This window comes from Acanthopagrus latus, chromosome 5, assembly GCF_904848185.1.
Source record: "Acanthopagrus latus isolate v.2019 chromosome 5, fAcaLat1.1, whole genome shotgun sequence".
Taxonomy (NCBI): domain Eukaryota; kingdom Metazoa; phylum Chordata; class Actinopteri; order Spariformes; family Sparidae; genus Acanthopagrus; species Acanthopagrus latus.
In genome coordinates this window covers 21,394,153-21,410,405 of record NC_051043.1, presented here as the reverse complement: position 1 = coordinate 21,410,405, position 16,253 = coordinate 21,394,153, and the positions used below count along the sequence as shown (strand labels likewise).

Below are 16,253 nucleotides of genomic sequence, written 5' to 3'. Positions count from 1 at the left end.
ACCTTTTGTATTTAATGTTGTGACATCGTTGTGCTTATGGTCTAGTTTAGGCCCAGAAAACACTTGGTTAGTTCAGGAAAGTATCTTGTTTTTGTCGCCACAAGCAAAATTCTCCTGTGGGCTTCTTAAAAATAGCAGTCTGGAACAGCGGCCACTGTCCCGCCATCCCCTCCACATATGAAAGTCAGGTCATAAACGTGTAATGTGAACGTGATAGGATATGTATTATAGAAATGTCAGTATGGTACTATGATGGATAAAAATGTGAACACTGGTTTGCAGAGATGTCAGCAGCTAACATTGTGGTCTGGTGACTGAGTTGAGAAGTTGAAACCGTCGCTCTCTATCACAAAGTGAAGTGAAACAGATACTTAAAGCAGGATATGGTCTGATCATGTATATCTGTTAGGATTTCTGATAAGGAACTAAAGTGTTTAACGTGTTTCTGCATTTTTTATCACCCTGGTGCCTCAGGCATAAATCCGGATTAACTCTTGATGGTTCTGGTCTTTTGATTGGATTTGTTAACGATAACAAAAGTACAGGATGTAATTTTTTCGCCCTTTAACCCACCTTACATTCACAGAAACACTGTCTCTTAGATTCTGTAGGCATGTAGGAGTTAATCCAGTCTAGAAAAACACAAGATACATTCAGATCCCAACATGTCATGTGGCTGCATTCTGGTCTACTAAGGCTACGATCGATCAATCTTTCTTGTGATTGAATTTTATCTGCATGTTACAAAGAAGTCCTCATAATTGAACAACAAACCACAACACACAGAAGCGATTTCTGATCTCGTTCTCTTATCAACAAGAAATAGTTTGTCTGCACCTTCCAGAACTGTTAAAAAGAACTTGGTAGGGTTTAGGGAGAGATCACAGTTTGTTTAAAGTAAGATTGTACTTAGGAGCTGCATTGTCACGGTAAAAATAATACAGACTTCACAACAATTTTGGTCATTGTCCAAAAGACCGAACCAAAGTGTGTGTATTCCCTGCTGTCCTCTGCACACTTAATCAGCTGATCATCTTTCTTGGCAGGACAGTCTCATACAATCCGTTTTATCATCTAACTATGGATCCTGTTATCAATCTAACATGCCATAGACAAAGATTATATATTCTATTTTGTCTTTTTCAATTACCTTCCAACATCCGTTGGGTTTTGAGATGGTAAAACCAGCCCACAGTCTTAAAGCACAGCTCATACTCTTCATATTCTTCTCTCATAACTGAGCTGGAGATAAAGATGCCGTCTCACTGTGACTCTAAAGCTCACGTAACAAGTATTTCATGCTGGTCTTTTCCTTTAAGAGGCTCGGTCTGAGGTTGCAGTTTTCCACAAAGCGGCGTGTCAATCAGAGCAGTCGCACACAGTCAGCCCGGACAGATCAGTGACACTACAGCAGACAGGCTGACGGCTACACGCACACACACTCATACAGCGCATTGTGCTGCACCTGATAAAGTGTCTGAGGGACCCACCTGTTCAATAGGTGGAGCGATTGGGAGATTTAAATAATTGAACAGGTCTGGTAACTGTATCCTTCAAAGTGGGAACACAGTTCTGATCCAACTCCAACATCAAAGGCTGGGGAGAGCTTTTCTCCACAGCACTGCAGAGAAACAGTGCACCAGAACGCTCCGTAGCTGGTGATTCCGCTGGCCTTTTTCCTTTTGAAATCTACATTTCATCTTTCTGTGGTTTCATTTTATCAGTGTCAGGGCGTTAAAAAAGGGGGCATATCTGTCATGTGATTGAGCTTGAAATTGTCCATATGAAGTATTTGTCAGTGTACATAAAGAAAGACACACTAAAGCCACGCACAGCCACAGTGTTATCGACCTAGATGGGAAAAAAAATGCAGCGAGGTGGAAAGATGCTGCTGTAAACTATCAGTCACTGATCAATTGATGTTGTGATCGTCATACAATGTATCTGCATTATCCGTCAATGTATTTATTGACCTATACGAAGAGGAATGACAGCATCAGTTTTGTTTGGCATGGACTGATGCGTGTGTGTGTGTGTGTGTGTGTGTGTGTGTGTGTGTGTGTGTGTGTATTGGAGAGAGAGGAGGAGGAGGAGCTGATAATTGAAACATGGCTCCTCTATTGCTCAGAGCCTCCCCAGAGTATTAATTCTTTCTCCACATGAAGGCTCACACATCAATATAATACGCTCGCTCTCGCTCTCTCAGTCACACACACACACACACACACACGAACAGCATGCAGTCCATATGGATGTGCCATCCTCCCACAGACACACTGATTCACACTGACAGCCATACTGAGAAGCTCAAGCAGTCAGGACACAAATAGTATCAGCTCTCGACCATCAGCCTGCTTGCATATTTTTCTTCAGGGTGCAGCGTGCTTCATATGCAAAACCACATCTTGTACACGATCATGTGTAGATTTTCTTCTTCGATCAACTCTCAGCGAAGGTTGTAGTTTTGCCGGATGGAGGGTGGCACGCATCCAGAAGTTCATCAGTCAGGCTCTTGAACTGTCATCCAAACTGCCATCTGTGAGGCTGTTTTTCTGTTGTCAATCAACTCGTGACTTGTTTTCGGTATAAAACATATTTTTGTTTCAGCTTCACGGTTCGTTTGCGGTCTGCTTTCCTTGTCGAGATTTCATGTTTTAAGATGAATGACATGACAAGGAAAAGATTTATAATAAAAAGGTTAAAACACTTTATTTTGTTGAAACTGTTCCGCTGTTAATTAAGTTGAAATGACACGGAAAATGAAATAGAAAGAGATTTACTGCCGATATGCCTCTGATAGAGTTAAAGGTCCAGTGTGTAGGATATGGTGACATCTAGCAGTGTGCTTGATTGCTTTTCAAAAGCCTTTAAAGTTTTTGCTGCATTATCACGAGCAGCTGTCACTTTTTCAAAAGCTCCTTCAGCGTGGACCTTCCTTCCTACGAGGCTCTAATCAACATTGCACGACTTCTAGTTTTGTTCCAGAACAATGTGAGAAACAGCTGATGGACACCAGACAGTTGACAAGAGGCAGATAAAAAAAAAATGGATGAAACTGAAGCAGCAGAAACAGATGAATTCTGACTTTTAATCTGTCGTACAGGTCAAGCTCCAACATTTCTTGTCTTTTCTCTTATATATTTGAATTTGAACTTTTTTTTTGTGCTGACATTCATTTTACAACTCAAATATCGCTTTATTCTGACTCACTTTGGAACAAATCTCTTCTGTGTTATTTTTTTAACATATTGACAACAAAAAGCAGCTAACACCCAGTAAATCTGTGTCTTCGTGCCTGCATGGCAGAGATTTGAGAACACCTTGCTCCTGCTTCCTCTGCGAGAAATCCCGAGTGGTTGAATTTATGTGGAAGGCTGTTTTTTTTTTGTTTTTTTTTCCATGAAACACTAACTGTATTTCTGTCTTTGTGCTGTCAGTCCTTGTCACCGCACTCCTCCTTCTGCTTGCACGCCTCATTTCTCTACATATGGAAACACACACACACACACGCACACACAGAAATACACACCATCTTTCTCACTCTCGCAGAGGTTGAGTGTGCCTCCCTTGTGTTTAGATCCCAGTTGGTATTTCTGCCTCACCTGGAGAGTAGTCTGCTGACAGGTGAGATTATGGTGAAAGTTGAGGGTGTGTGTGTGTGTGTGTGTGTGTGTGTGTGTGTGTGTGTGGAGCAGAGATGGGGCGGGAGTGACTGACCGTGAAATAAATTGGATGGAATGAAGAGGTGAGGAGATGGAGCGATGAAGGACAGATTTGTGCTGACATCCAGAATGAAGAGAAATAATAGATATTGATATGAACGGCTGATTAAATGACGGTTGTGTTATTCACCTTTTCCATTGTATGTATGTATGTATGTATGTATGTATGTACGTATATATGTGTGCGTGTATCTCTCATTGTCATTCCAAGTGAAATTAGGTTAGGTCTTTGAAATATTGCACTGTGGATCAATGAGATGTGTTGAACAATGAAAAGATGTTGGATTAAAAACGGAGCGCAGGAAGGAATGGAAGCTTGTGGCTGTGTTTACGGGATGAATGGGGAATAAAAGACATTCTCTGTAAATGTAATAACCTTTTTTCAAGAAACAACTGGTAACTGGCGGTTGGAAAAGTAGGCTAATGCTAGCTAACCTGCCGTCGGCTAATAGATCATTCAACAAGTTTATAGCACACATGTGATTTACAATGAAAACAGTGGCAGATTAACACTCAGTTTAAGCAGTTGTTACAACAATGAGTAGCTGATTTCAGACAGTGATAGGCATAGATGGGGCAGGGTTGGGGTGGATGTCCGACATAATGTTACTTTTAATAAGCGCTTAAAAATATAAAATGTAAGAATTCTGTATTAAAACGACTAGACCTTTGTTCGGTTGTGCTCTGTTATTATCACAAATGTGCGAGTTTACCCAGAGTTACGGTGCATTTCATTTAGTCGCCGGCGCTACTTGTGGAATAGGGAAGTCCCTGAACAAGACTAAACTTAAGGTGAACACAACTTTTAAAACATAACCTTAAATATTTGTGCCTAAGTCAGATCAGATGGTGAACAGGTGAATTTAATAGCAATGGTGGCAAACTTAAAAAACAAACGCATCTCCACAACATTCTGATTTGATATCGTTCTTGCCAGAGTCTCACGCACAAGACGTGTAATTGTTGTTTAAAGATCGATTCTGTGCTTGATTGAATGCAGGACTGTTGACTGTCTTCTAGGTATCACTGTGCTGCAGCTACAGTATGTGGGCGGATGTTGTAAAGAGAGGTGAATTTGGGTTTCAGTAAACTGTATTTATAGTCTGTATGTCCTGTGTCTGCTTTCATGTCACCGCTCTGATCCCTCATGTATAGCTGTTTAGCTGTGTCGTGTCGTCTGTTTCGTCTCACATGAGTTTGCCAGGTTGTTTTTATATTTGTTCACTTTCAGGTGGAGAATATAGAGCAGCTGCACAGACAATAAATATTTTTATGACAAAACTGTTGAAAGCGGGATGAAAAATGTATGAATGAGTGTGATACTCCCTTCTCTGAATGGAGAGACAGTAAACTAAAAACGCTCCCAGCAAAGCTTGGCTGCTGCTGTGTCTAAAATGGTTTGTCTAATATTAGTAGGACTGGGATTCACTTAGCCAATTCCATTTTGGATCCCAGTCAAATAAATACCCTGGTCTGTTTAGACTGCAGTCCAATAAATCTCTTAGTGAGACCTTTATTCTTTTTTTCCCTCTTTATTTGATTAGTTTACAAAACATTTAGTGTAATATATCTAGCTCTCTAGTCTAGTCTCTAGTCTTTGATTTTTTTCATTTTTTATTCGATGTTAAAGGTAAAGAAGGTGATTCTGGAGAGGTTAGTTGGTTGTTGAGTCTCATTTCCATGCTATATTGACGCTTTGTTAGAACTGTGAGTCAAATACCGACCAAAAGCATCAGCATTTCTTTTTTAAGTGTCTGTTAATGCAGTGACTATAGTAGACTTGATATTCACTGACTGTTTCACAGTCCTTTCCCTCAAATTCTCTGTGACTCCAGGATCATCCCTGGAGTCAGGGAGTCATGGCATGTTTAAGCACATTTTGGACCTTGAAGAAGCCGTCACGCAGAGCAAATGCTACAGTACATGAGCCGAGACATTACAGGAGAATATGAGAGAGAGAGCGGACATGTTGTATCTCAGCTGTGGCCTGGTGGAATGTTAATCACATATAACTTATTAATGAAAAACCCCCATCAGCTAATATGACATTACACGACGACAGCGCTCTCTATTCCCTCTTCATCGCTCGTCCTTCGAGCGTTCCCTCTTTTCCACCCCTCTCACTTTTGCTTCATTGGCCATTCATCTTATTGAAGAATAAACACATTCATAAGTGAAGAATATCTGAAAGGGTGAGGTATAGTTTAACCATTGATTACAATAGTAAAACAGAAGAAAACATACAATAAAAATCAAATCTAATGAAGAGGTCACATTTTGAAGGACTTCTGGCAGGTTATTCTGCTCGCGTTCCCTCAGGCTCTGACACATTTTGCTGCTTCCATTACTTTTTCCCCAAGGTAAATATTGAGTTTTGGTTTGAACTGAGAGAGTGTGTTGAACCCCTGGTAGGCCTATTTGAGTTTTATTTCAGTAAAGATTTTTTTATGCTCCTGTTGTTGTTGTTTAGGTTGTACCGAAGCAGGAAATGCTGCTCTGTTTCTACCGTCTCTTGTTGTTTGCAGAAGTCTGTTTTCCCTGGGTTGCCATGTTTGTCCGTGTCCACCACTCGGAATTTACTGAATGTCTTTCTCAGTTTCTGGTTGCGCTTGTGCCCAGACAGTCTGCCAGTTCAGTGCTAAATAGATGTGAAGTTTTACATTCATGTTTTTGCAGGAGATGCCAAAAAGGGTTGTTGCACTTTTTTCTATCCATGTATTTTTCATGTGTCTCTCTCTGTTGGGTACAGTGGACTACCGGTGAGAAGACCTCATGTTATGAGGCCAGAGTTTATGCTTCATGTACACTTACGTTAACGTGAACTAACAACATGGCGACTGATATTAAAACATTTATGGAAGAGCACAGCGATGTGCACCGCGTCGCTGCTCCGTGTTTGTTTTGAGCATTATGGGTATACACTCTGCTGTATAGGATACGTGCGTGTGTGTGTGTGTGTGTGTGTGGGTGGGTGGGTGTTTCAGAGGACGTTGCAGGATGTTACAGGGGGAAGTGCTGCCCCAGGACAAAGCTAGCTGAAGCGTTAAGAAGGAACATAACATAAAAAAATACTAGTTGAAACTTTGTGTGTGTGTGTGTGTGTGTGTGTGTGTGTGTGTGTGTGTGTGTGTGTGTGTGTGTAGGCCTCATGATTGTGAGTGTGCCTGCGTGTCCAGCGGTCCGTGAATAAACAAACCAATGCGGTGCTGAATTTTTCTTGTGTTTACAATGCGTCTGTCTGCGGCTGTTTGTCTCGCGGCCTCCTTCCAATTTGTGACATCCACTGGAAAGTCACACTGAAAACAATCCTGTCTTCTAATTTACTTCTCCAAAGAAGCGAGTCGCTGCTGAGCTCATTACTTGTGCCTTTTTTCCCGTATTACGTGTCTCTGCTGTGCCACTGTTGATCTGTGAATAAATAGATGTGGGGATAAATGGAATAGTTTCCGTCGCCTCTTTCCATTTCGGGGCCTTCTCATTATGTTATGAGCCACTTCGACTCAGTGTGTATCTATGCAGATGTTCACTCCTCCCTCCTTCCCTTCTGCACTTCCCCTCTCATCTTTTGCCCTTTTTATCTGCCTGCTCATGTGGAAGATGCCCCGAAATAGCCCGTGCAAAATGTATTCCCCAGCAAAATGCTTCCATATCTTCATCTTCTCTATCTTCCCATCCTCTTGCCTCGATCCCTCCGTCCTCTGCTGTGTCCTTCTTCTCCTCAGATAGGCTGGTATTCATTATGCTAATTGCCTTTGGTTTCTTCCAGGAACATGAGCAGACCTTGTGCTCCTTGCATCTTTTCCCCTTTGCTCTCTCTCTCTCTCTCTCTCTCTCTCTCTCTCTCTCTCTCTCTCTCTCTCTCTCTCTCTCTCTCTTTACATGTTTTCTCTTTCTCATTCTCTCTCACTACCTTAAACTAAGGGATTTGCCTGGTCAGACTCCCATGGGATCAAATAGGCATTTAAAATCCTCTGTGTGTGTGCCCCCTCCTCCTATCTCCCTCCCTTTCTCCTCCTCCATCATCCTCTGCTTTCCTCTCCTCCCCACAGAGTAAACAGAGCCTCTGTTTGTTCTGTCTTCACGTCTTTCATCTTCCTCCCCACACTTGCTCCAGCATGCATATATATGTATGTGTGTGTTTGTGTGTGTGTGTGTGTGTGTGTGTGTGTGTGTGTGTGTGCGTGTGTGTTTTCATGCACCCAGTAGGAGCAGTCTAATAGAGCTTGTTGAGAATTTAAGAAAATAAATTCCTGCTAAATTATATCACATCGGATCAAATCACTGTTTTGCGGCGAAATAATCTGAAATGACGGCAAGATGTGAAGGAAAGAAATTTGAATTTATATTAGAGCGAAAAAACTTCCGAAGTCAAGTTTATCTCCATTGATGAAAGAGGATAAACGCTGAATATGAATGAGCTGGAGGGGATTGGTCTCGCATAGTAAGAACCACGATGATAAATTGGGGCTGAATATGAAAATGAAAAGAAAAAGGCTTTTAATTCGTCGGCGTCGGTAGATATTTCAAGGTGGCGATTAACTCACAATGTTAAAGTAACCTCACCTCCACCCTTATTACGTAGAAAGCTGTCTCTGGAGTGCAAGTTTTTTTGCCAGAAACTTTCCTTTAAAAAGCGTCGCCTCTCTGAAAGTAAAGATGGCTCCCTTTATTCTTTTTTTTTTCTGTATACACTCTATGTGCAGCCAACAGATGAAATCCATTCTCATTAAAATATGTTCAAGACCATATGGTGAGTGAAGCCATACATCATGGTGTTGTTGGCTTGTGAAACATATTGTGTGGAGTCCACATTCAAACACAGGAATCCAAAAGGCGTTCCAACACTAATTACACCAGCACTGCAGAACTTTCCTCTCCCGCTTCTGTCAGTGACAGTAACGACACAAAGACAGTCATCGGCTTGTCACACCATAGGCTCTGACCATACTCCTATTTGCTGTACTTTGTCGCTATGCTTACTCCCCCGATCTTTGCTGTTTGACCAGAAATGCATTGCTACCGATTCAGCAGCACTAGGAAGATGGGTGGATGTTTATGAGAATGAACACATGAAGCTAGAGACCATCTTGTGAAGACATCACGCCAGTCGCTACACCCGTCAACATTATCCTGTGTTCTGACCCAAGACCAATCGGTATTGATTACCACATTATTACATGAGTACTCAGCACCCATCTTCAAACTCAGCCCTCATTTTGATCTCAACTGTTCTCCTGTGAGGTTTCATGACTGCATCTTGCATCGTGCTCGCCGTCGCACTGACAAAAATCTGCACACAGACATCTGTCAACACAAAGTACTTAAAAATGCTTCTGTTATGCTGAGTTTTCTTGCTACAGCAGATGTCTCCACAGCCACATTTTGCAATGATGACACACACACATGCACTCAAAGGGAGAAAACATTACCAGCTGAGGCTGTCGGGGCTGATATATATTACAAATCACGACAACAGCAGTAAAACAAACAAGTACACTAGTCAAGTCGAGTTATCAGCAGTCTTGCTTTAGTCAATTACAGCATCCCTTATGTTGCCATCTTTAGGGCTTACTAAACATTGTATGAAACAAGTGAACACGTATAGCTGCTTTAATCAATATTTTTAAACGATGGCTCAAATGGCTGCAGTACATGAAATATGAAAGGTGACACTCATTGAGACCACAGATCTAACAAGGGAAATCTGGAGGCTGTGTTGGAGGTGAAGCCCCGGTCGTTCCAATGAAAGCTGCTCAGTGGTGCACGAAACAATTAAAGACACCGGTGTTCAGAGTGTTTAGTGTGTGTCAGCTCACTGTTTTGGTTTTCTTGGCTGCAACTTTACTCTTTTTTTGTTCACTCTGTCATCAGCATCACTGTTTTCACTGAATAAGTGCTGTTAAGCCGATTGAACGCTACCTGCTCAGCGCAATACAGCAGATAAACACAGTTAGCAACTAGCTGGAAAACAAAGGGGGGGTGGGGGGCATTTAGCAGCTAAAGAGCCAGATGTTTTCCTCGGGAGCTGGAGGAGACCAGAAACAGAGCTAAAAGAGAATGAATATTTGACTGCTCAGTTTGTGCTGTCTTCCTGTCTGCCTGTTTGTCTGCCTGCCTTTCTGTTTGTCTGTCCAGTTCTTACACTCAAGTACAAATGCCCATGTAGAAAGTGTAGCTATAGCAGACAGTAGATTTGGACCCAAAAACACTCATAAAACATGACAAATCTGATGAGCTGAACTCCGTTTGATCCTCTTTAACTTGTTCCTGAGAAACATCCAGATCAAGAGCTAATCATATTTTCCAGGCACACGCATAATCTCCTGCTTAATTTAAAGCTTGGTTTGTTTAATTTTCATATCGACCTGAACTCTCTCTCTCTCTTTCTCGCTCTCCCGTTCCCTTCCCTTCAGGCGGATGGCAAGGTGGTCGATGGCAGCCTGCTGGGAGATGCCAACGGCGTGGAGCCTGCACCAGGCAGGGTGAAGGACTCTGGGAAGTGGCAGAAGCCGCGGTTCTCTCGGAAAGCACTGATGAAGTGCTGCCTGGTCAAATGGATCATCGCCAGCACACAGCAACAGGAAAAAGGTGAGAGGAGGGGGAGAAACCGATCATGTGTGAGTGTAATGTGTTGGTGAGACTGACGGTGCGGTGAGCGCACAACAAGTGTGAGTAACTGTGTTTGAATCGATTGCCGAATTGACTGGCTGGACCTCTCCTGGCCTCCCGACGTCCCCGTGGGCAAGACTGACTCATTGACCACAGGGTCAACTCCCCAGAGATCATTTAGTTGCATACACTCATTTGTCAAATGTCTCTACACCCCGAACACGCCATTAATAACCTCTGCACAGTTGCCCTCTCCCTCCTCTGCGCCTTTTTAACTGCCTCTGAACATTTCTCCCTCTCACAAACAAACATACGTGCAGACTGTTCTGGTGAAACTCAAGTCAATAGGACTACCTGAATCTTTAACCTACATTCCTGGATCCAGTTTGGCGCTTGGACTGGGCTCCAGCCCTGGTTTGTTCTTGTGCTCCACCCAGTGGTCCTGACGCAACTGTGCACAGTAATCTTTTGCCTGCAGGGAGGGAGGGAGGGAGGCAGAAGTGTTTGTGAATGAAAGCCTTGAGGCTGACTCCTCAGCTCTCAGTGTTGTTACAAACCGGTGTGTGGTTGTAGTTTAATCCACTGAGGTTGCAGTTATTTCAACTGTTATTCCAGCCTCATCTCACATTTTTACTGATGAGCACGGGAAAGATTTAGTGCCATCCACATTAAAAACACCAAATTTTAGTTGTCTTTTTTCTATTTTTAAAGCAATCAGCTGTGCAAATCAATTGTTCATTTCCTTCCCTCCTTTCTCCTTCATGACCTTCTTTCCTTTCTCAACTTTTAGTCTATTTACCCCCTGTTCATTTAGTTTTGTTTCCCCTCACCCTTCTTGCTCCTCTCCTTAGCTCCTTTTGTTTCGTTTCGTACTTGTCTCCTTCCCTAATCCGTCCTCCCCCTCCCAGCCTCCTTTCCTTGACTCCTGACTCCTTGTTCCTTTCCCTGCTTCCTTCCTAACTACTAGTCTTCTACCCAACTTGTTTTAGCCCATCTATACCTCCTCTCCCCTTCCTTGTCTACTTGTATCCTTCCCTTGCTTCTTATGCCTGCTCTCCCATCCTTTACCATCTTGTTTCCTTCCCTTGCTTCTTATGCCTGCTCTCCCATCCTTTACCATCTTGTTTCCTTCCCTACTTCTTCCTATCATTACTTGTCCCTTTCCTTTCTTAATTACCTCCTATTTTCATCCCATATAACTGCCTTTTCCTTTTTTTGCCATCTCTTTTCCCACTCTACCATGTGTCCTACATCCTCCTGGTTGTTTTTCTGCCCCATGTACTGTTTTCTCCTCCTTTTTCTTCTTATCTGCTTGTAGCTGTTTTTGTGCTGTGAAAAATAAAGAAAAGAGAAAAACCTAAACCTTGTTTTGGATCTCAAAACACTTTTAAGGGTTTAAATAAAGGCCATGTTCATTAAAAAGTAAACATTACTTGGGGCTCAGGAGAGATTTCATTAAAGTGAATGAAGCAGATGAGTGTGATAGTGACCTGCCTTAAAGGTCTGAGGTCAGGTTAGCCTCATGCACCATGTAATGGTACTCTAGCAGGTCACTGAAATGTGAGCGCTGAACCCAGCTGTATAAGACCTGGCCTTGTGGTTTATCACGCAATCCTGTTTAGTGCTGCGATGTGGTTTTTTCCTCACAGCCTCAAAGGGTGATTTTACACTTTGGCAGCTCCAAGTGGCAACAAAAGACATCTGTTCCCAGTCTTGGAAGTTTACAGGACTTTTACTTACAAATACGAATGTTTTTGCAGCAGGTTCAGGTATTGTGAGTCCAGGCAAACGGTAACATGTCACCAGAGTTAACTTTCCCTGACACACCTTGACACACATTATCCTTTGGGTCTTTCTTTGCTGTCTGACGTTGCGAAAAATCGTTGAAAGCGCTCTTTGTGCTGGTGAAACAGGAGCACAGTGAGTAACAAGCAGTAGCAGAGAGAGAAAGAGAATCGCGGCTGTGACGGGGTCTGTTTCATCACGGCGATGCCAGGGGAACAGAGATAGAGCTTTGTCGGTGGGCAAGCCCTCACCTCGATAATGGCCACCTGCTAAAAATAGCAACGAGGAGATGGAGATGTGTATCAGTGAGAGGTGGGCTGATGGTGGTGGTGGTGTTGAATGGGTTGCTGTGGTTTTAGCAGGGATGAGCAGGATAACTGCTGGATATGAAGTGTAGCTGAGCAAATGTGGTAAAAGGCAGGAATAATTTATTTTTCCAAAGACTCTGTTGAGCGTGGTTTTCATGCACTTTCCACAATAAAGCATCTATAAATCCTTCGACAACAAACATTTAAATGGGGGTGCATGGTCTGACTTGTTGTTTTAAGGGGTCCTTGCTGTAATATAGTCTGAGAACGACTGCTTTATTGAACGGGAACAGTAGACAGATTAAAGGGAAATGATGACAGGGGAGTGACATGCAACTAAAGTCTACAGGTGGACTGGAGAGGTTAAAGACCAAGAAACCAGGACAAAGAAAGGATTTTTCTAATTTCTGTGAGTGTGGGGAACTCTTGACTCTTAAACGGTTTCCTCGTTGCAGTAGCCTTAAATTGAGATGAGGCTCAGGGAGATGAGGCTGCACTGAGGGAGACACACAGACTTTGAAGTCCTAAACGCACCGTTGATAATTCGATTCAGTGTTTCTGAGCCTTTTTGTGTGGCGTAACCTCACAGCCTCATCAGATGAGTTTGAGTACCTCTTCATCAACACCACCTGCCGTGTTTCAAACGTGTTCGTTTCAATGGATGTTACGTAACAGAATTAACGGTAATGGCCCAACAGGCCCCTTTAATTTAGTCAAGTTTAATCCAGTTTCAAACTTGATAGCCCTCCATCACACTAAATTATAAAGCATCACCACCAAAACTTCTCTTTCTTCAAGCCCCAGAAGCTTGTAGCAATCTGCTTTGACTTTGCTTGCAAGGATTTTACAAGCTTGTGGAAGATGTGTAACGTAACATTCAAAAAAGGAAGAGAACTGTAACCAACTGTAACTGTGATGCAATTTGTGTATTTATTGTTTATATGTTATTTTCCGACATTATAAATCCTACTTTTTTGATAAACTAATCCATCCACTCCTTACCCTAGCAACCGAAGACGTACAACTGGTACCGTCAATAAAATTATTTAATATTTTTCTTGTTTCTTACATGTAAATGAGTGTCTGGATTACCTTCTTGTTTGAAAAACAAAAGACATATGATTTTAAGTCATGGTCATAGTTTTTTATGAATAATTGAATTCATAAATTATTTCCCTACCGACCCAGAAATGTTGAAGCTGACCCCACTGTTGTACTATCTGCTCCAGATAAACGTGGAGAAGTCTTTCATTTGATAGTAATAAATTACACCCAGCACACCGTTTAATCTCTGAATTTAAAGTGACTCCCACACCATAGAAGAAGAGTGAGATAATAAGGCCATTTAGAGGGGGAAGACGATGAGACTATATATGAAAATTGTAATATGAGTCGGATTAGACATGGAAGAGAGACCAAAGAGGGAGGGAGGGGAGAAGCTGAGCAGAGAGATTTGGTTTCTTCACTGAACTGTGAAATACTTTTGCACCGGCTTCTCTCTCTCTGTGACTTCTGTCTGTCAAGAAAAAATGTGAGGTGAACTTCAGAGGGTGAGCGTGTCCCGGTGACCATGCGTCGCTGCGGCCTGACGACAGCTGAAACAGGAGGAGTGTTTACGGGTGTCGGTGTTGCGTGTTGTGGCTTGTCAGGGTCGGTCATAGGAAACGGCAGCGACCGAGGCTCCAGGGCAGACCCAACATCATGCAGTTCACTTCACCTCCTCTGAGGTGACAAGGGTAGAGGAGAGGGACAAGTGAAAGAAGAGAGAAGAAGAAGAGGAGGAGGAGGAGGAGGAGGAGGAGGAGGAGGAGGAGGGAGTGATCACCTGTAAGCAAACTGGGACACCAGTTGAAAAGGGAGCTTTAGAGAGTTTTCTATGAAGGCAACATCACGCCAAGGAAACATCCTCTGGGAGACTTTTCCTCCAAGTCTTGTAGGGTGCACTTGGTCCAACTTGGCGACTGAACATAGAGCATCCTTCTTCTTTGGCGTGAAGTTTCTCCTGATGTTTCCTCTTTCATTTTTCCCCCTTTGTGGAGTGTTTTGAGTGGTCTCGTTTTTTTGTGAGACCCCCAAGTTTTCTTGTTTTTTTTTGTTTTTTTTATTTCTTCCACACTTTGGTGCTGTGATCAGGTGGTCAAAGTTTAGAGGATGAATAGTTGCAGGGCAGAGTGTGAAAATGAGATCACCAAGCTGCTGCGCTGCTTCTTTGGCTTCATCACTGGGACGTTAGTTCAAGGTATTTCCTCTTTTAAATTCTTCTTCTTAACACTAAAGTTAAATAGATGATGCTGATTTTTTCTCCTGTGCTCACAAATATGTTAAGGTATATACGTTTGTTATCATGTCTCTTATCTGTGACTGAAAAACTGTGGCGCTTCTACTACTTTTGAATTAAGATGTATGCTTGTAAATACAAAATAATATTCCTCACAAAATAAGTCGTTTTTGTCCCTTTGTTTAAGGGTTGACGTGGTAAAACTATACAATATTTATTATTTCATTTATTGATTTTTATTTGCACACATAAGGCTACACAAAATCAGATAATTAGAAGATTAACAAGAGATGTATATACATATACATATACATATACATATACATATACATATACATATACATATACATATACATATATATATATACATATAGAAGGGTTACAGCATGTCTTTTCTGTTCCATATGTACACCATGATGAGTACTGGCCATGTTTCATTTTATTTAAAGGAAGGTGAAGATGATCAACCTGTCTGGTGTCATATGACTGACTCTGGTAATTTCATTAGAAAAAACATTTTTAAGGGATGATGGTGGAGGAAGATATGTTTGTATATAAACTCACATCTGATTAATATTAATGTTGGTGTAGCAGGATTTTTTTCCCCCTTTCCTTCCCTTAAATCAAATAAAAGAGTCTCCGTTCATTCTTGTGACCCTTGGAAAGGCCCTGACGTCTTTGCTTGGATCAACTGGACGTCTGAAACTACCTAACTGTGTATTAAGTATATAAAACTAGTTCTAATAAGTTTTGATAAATCAAGCAATTTTTCGTGATTCATGAAGGACTTTTACTTGTAATGGAGTATTTTTACATTGTTCTTCTGGTACTTATATGCTAGTAAAGACGATAATAATTCACGTGGGTGTGATTGTTTGACCCAGAGGGACGTGCTGTTTTTAATCATGTAACCACTATTACTGAATTTTATTTTAAAGACTTTTGTACCTTAGAAAGAAATATTAGACCTTAAAAGTGCTTCTTATTAAACACAGTATGTATTTCCGTTTATTATTTGGGTAATGCAGTGTTGCTGATGTAGTCTTTTTGGGTGGTTTTGTCTGATCAGAGGCACCTTTTCCAAATTAAGATGATTATTTTTATTACTGTTCTGTTCATCTTTTGACCAGCCTGTCCTTCTTGAGTTAGTCCGTACGTCCTTCCGTCCGTCATTGATTTTTAGGTGTAAGTCTATCCTCCGTCCTCCTCCTGTGTCCTCTCATCCAACAAACATCATCAAACCACTGCCGGCTGAATCAGCACTCCTGGGTATCCTTCTATCTTTTTTTAAGCGCTGGTCATCAGTCCCATTCTGTCTGTTATCGCCTGCTGTTTCCTCTGTCCCAGATGCTCTTGAGGTTGGTACAGATAGGTGAGGACAGTACACCTCCGTGTGCAGTTTTACATTAGAGGAAACAACAGACTCGATGATGAATGTTCTCTGCAGAGCCATGTCTTGCCTTCGGCTTTGTTTAGCCTCTCCTCGTCATACATTCTTCTCAACAGCCCCCCAGTCTAAATTTTCATAATGGATTCCTGCACAAGTAGGGG

General features: G+C 42.0%; 1 protein-coding gene across 2 annotated transcripts in view; it reads left to right on the top strand.

Annotated features, from left to right (window-relative positions):
- The window catches only part of kcnip3a (Kv channel interacting protein 3a, calsenilin), a 47,970-nt gene that overhangs the window by 9,715 nt on the left and 22,002 nt on the right, over window positions 1-16,253 (top strand). For both annotated transcript variants that reach the window (XM_037099451.1, XM_037099452.1), the window contains one exon: window positions 10,136-10,310. In XM_037099451.1, the coding sequence (XP_036955346.1) occupies window positions 10,136-10,310 (175 nt within the window). The remainder of the gene's footprint in view (window positions 1-10,135; window positions 10,311-16,253) is intronic.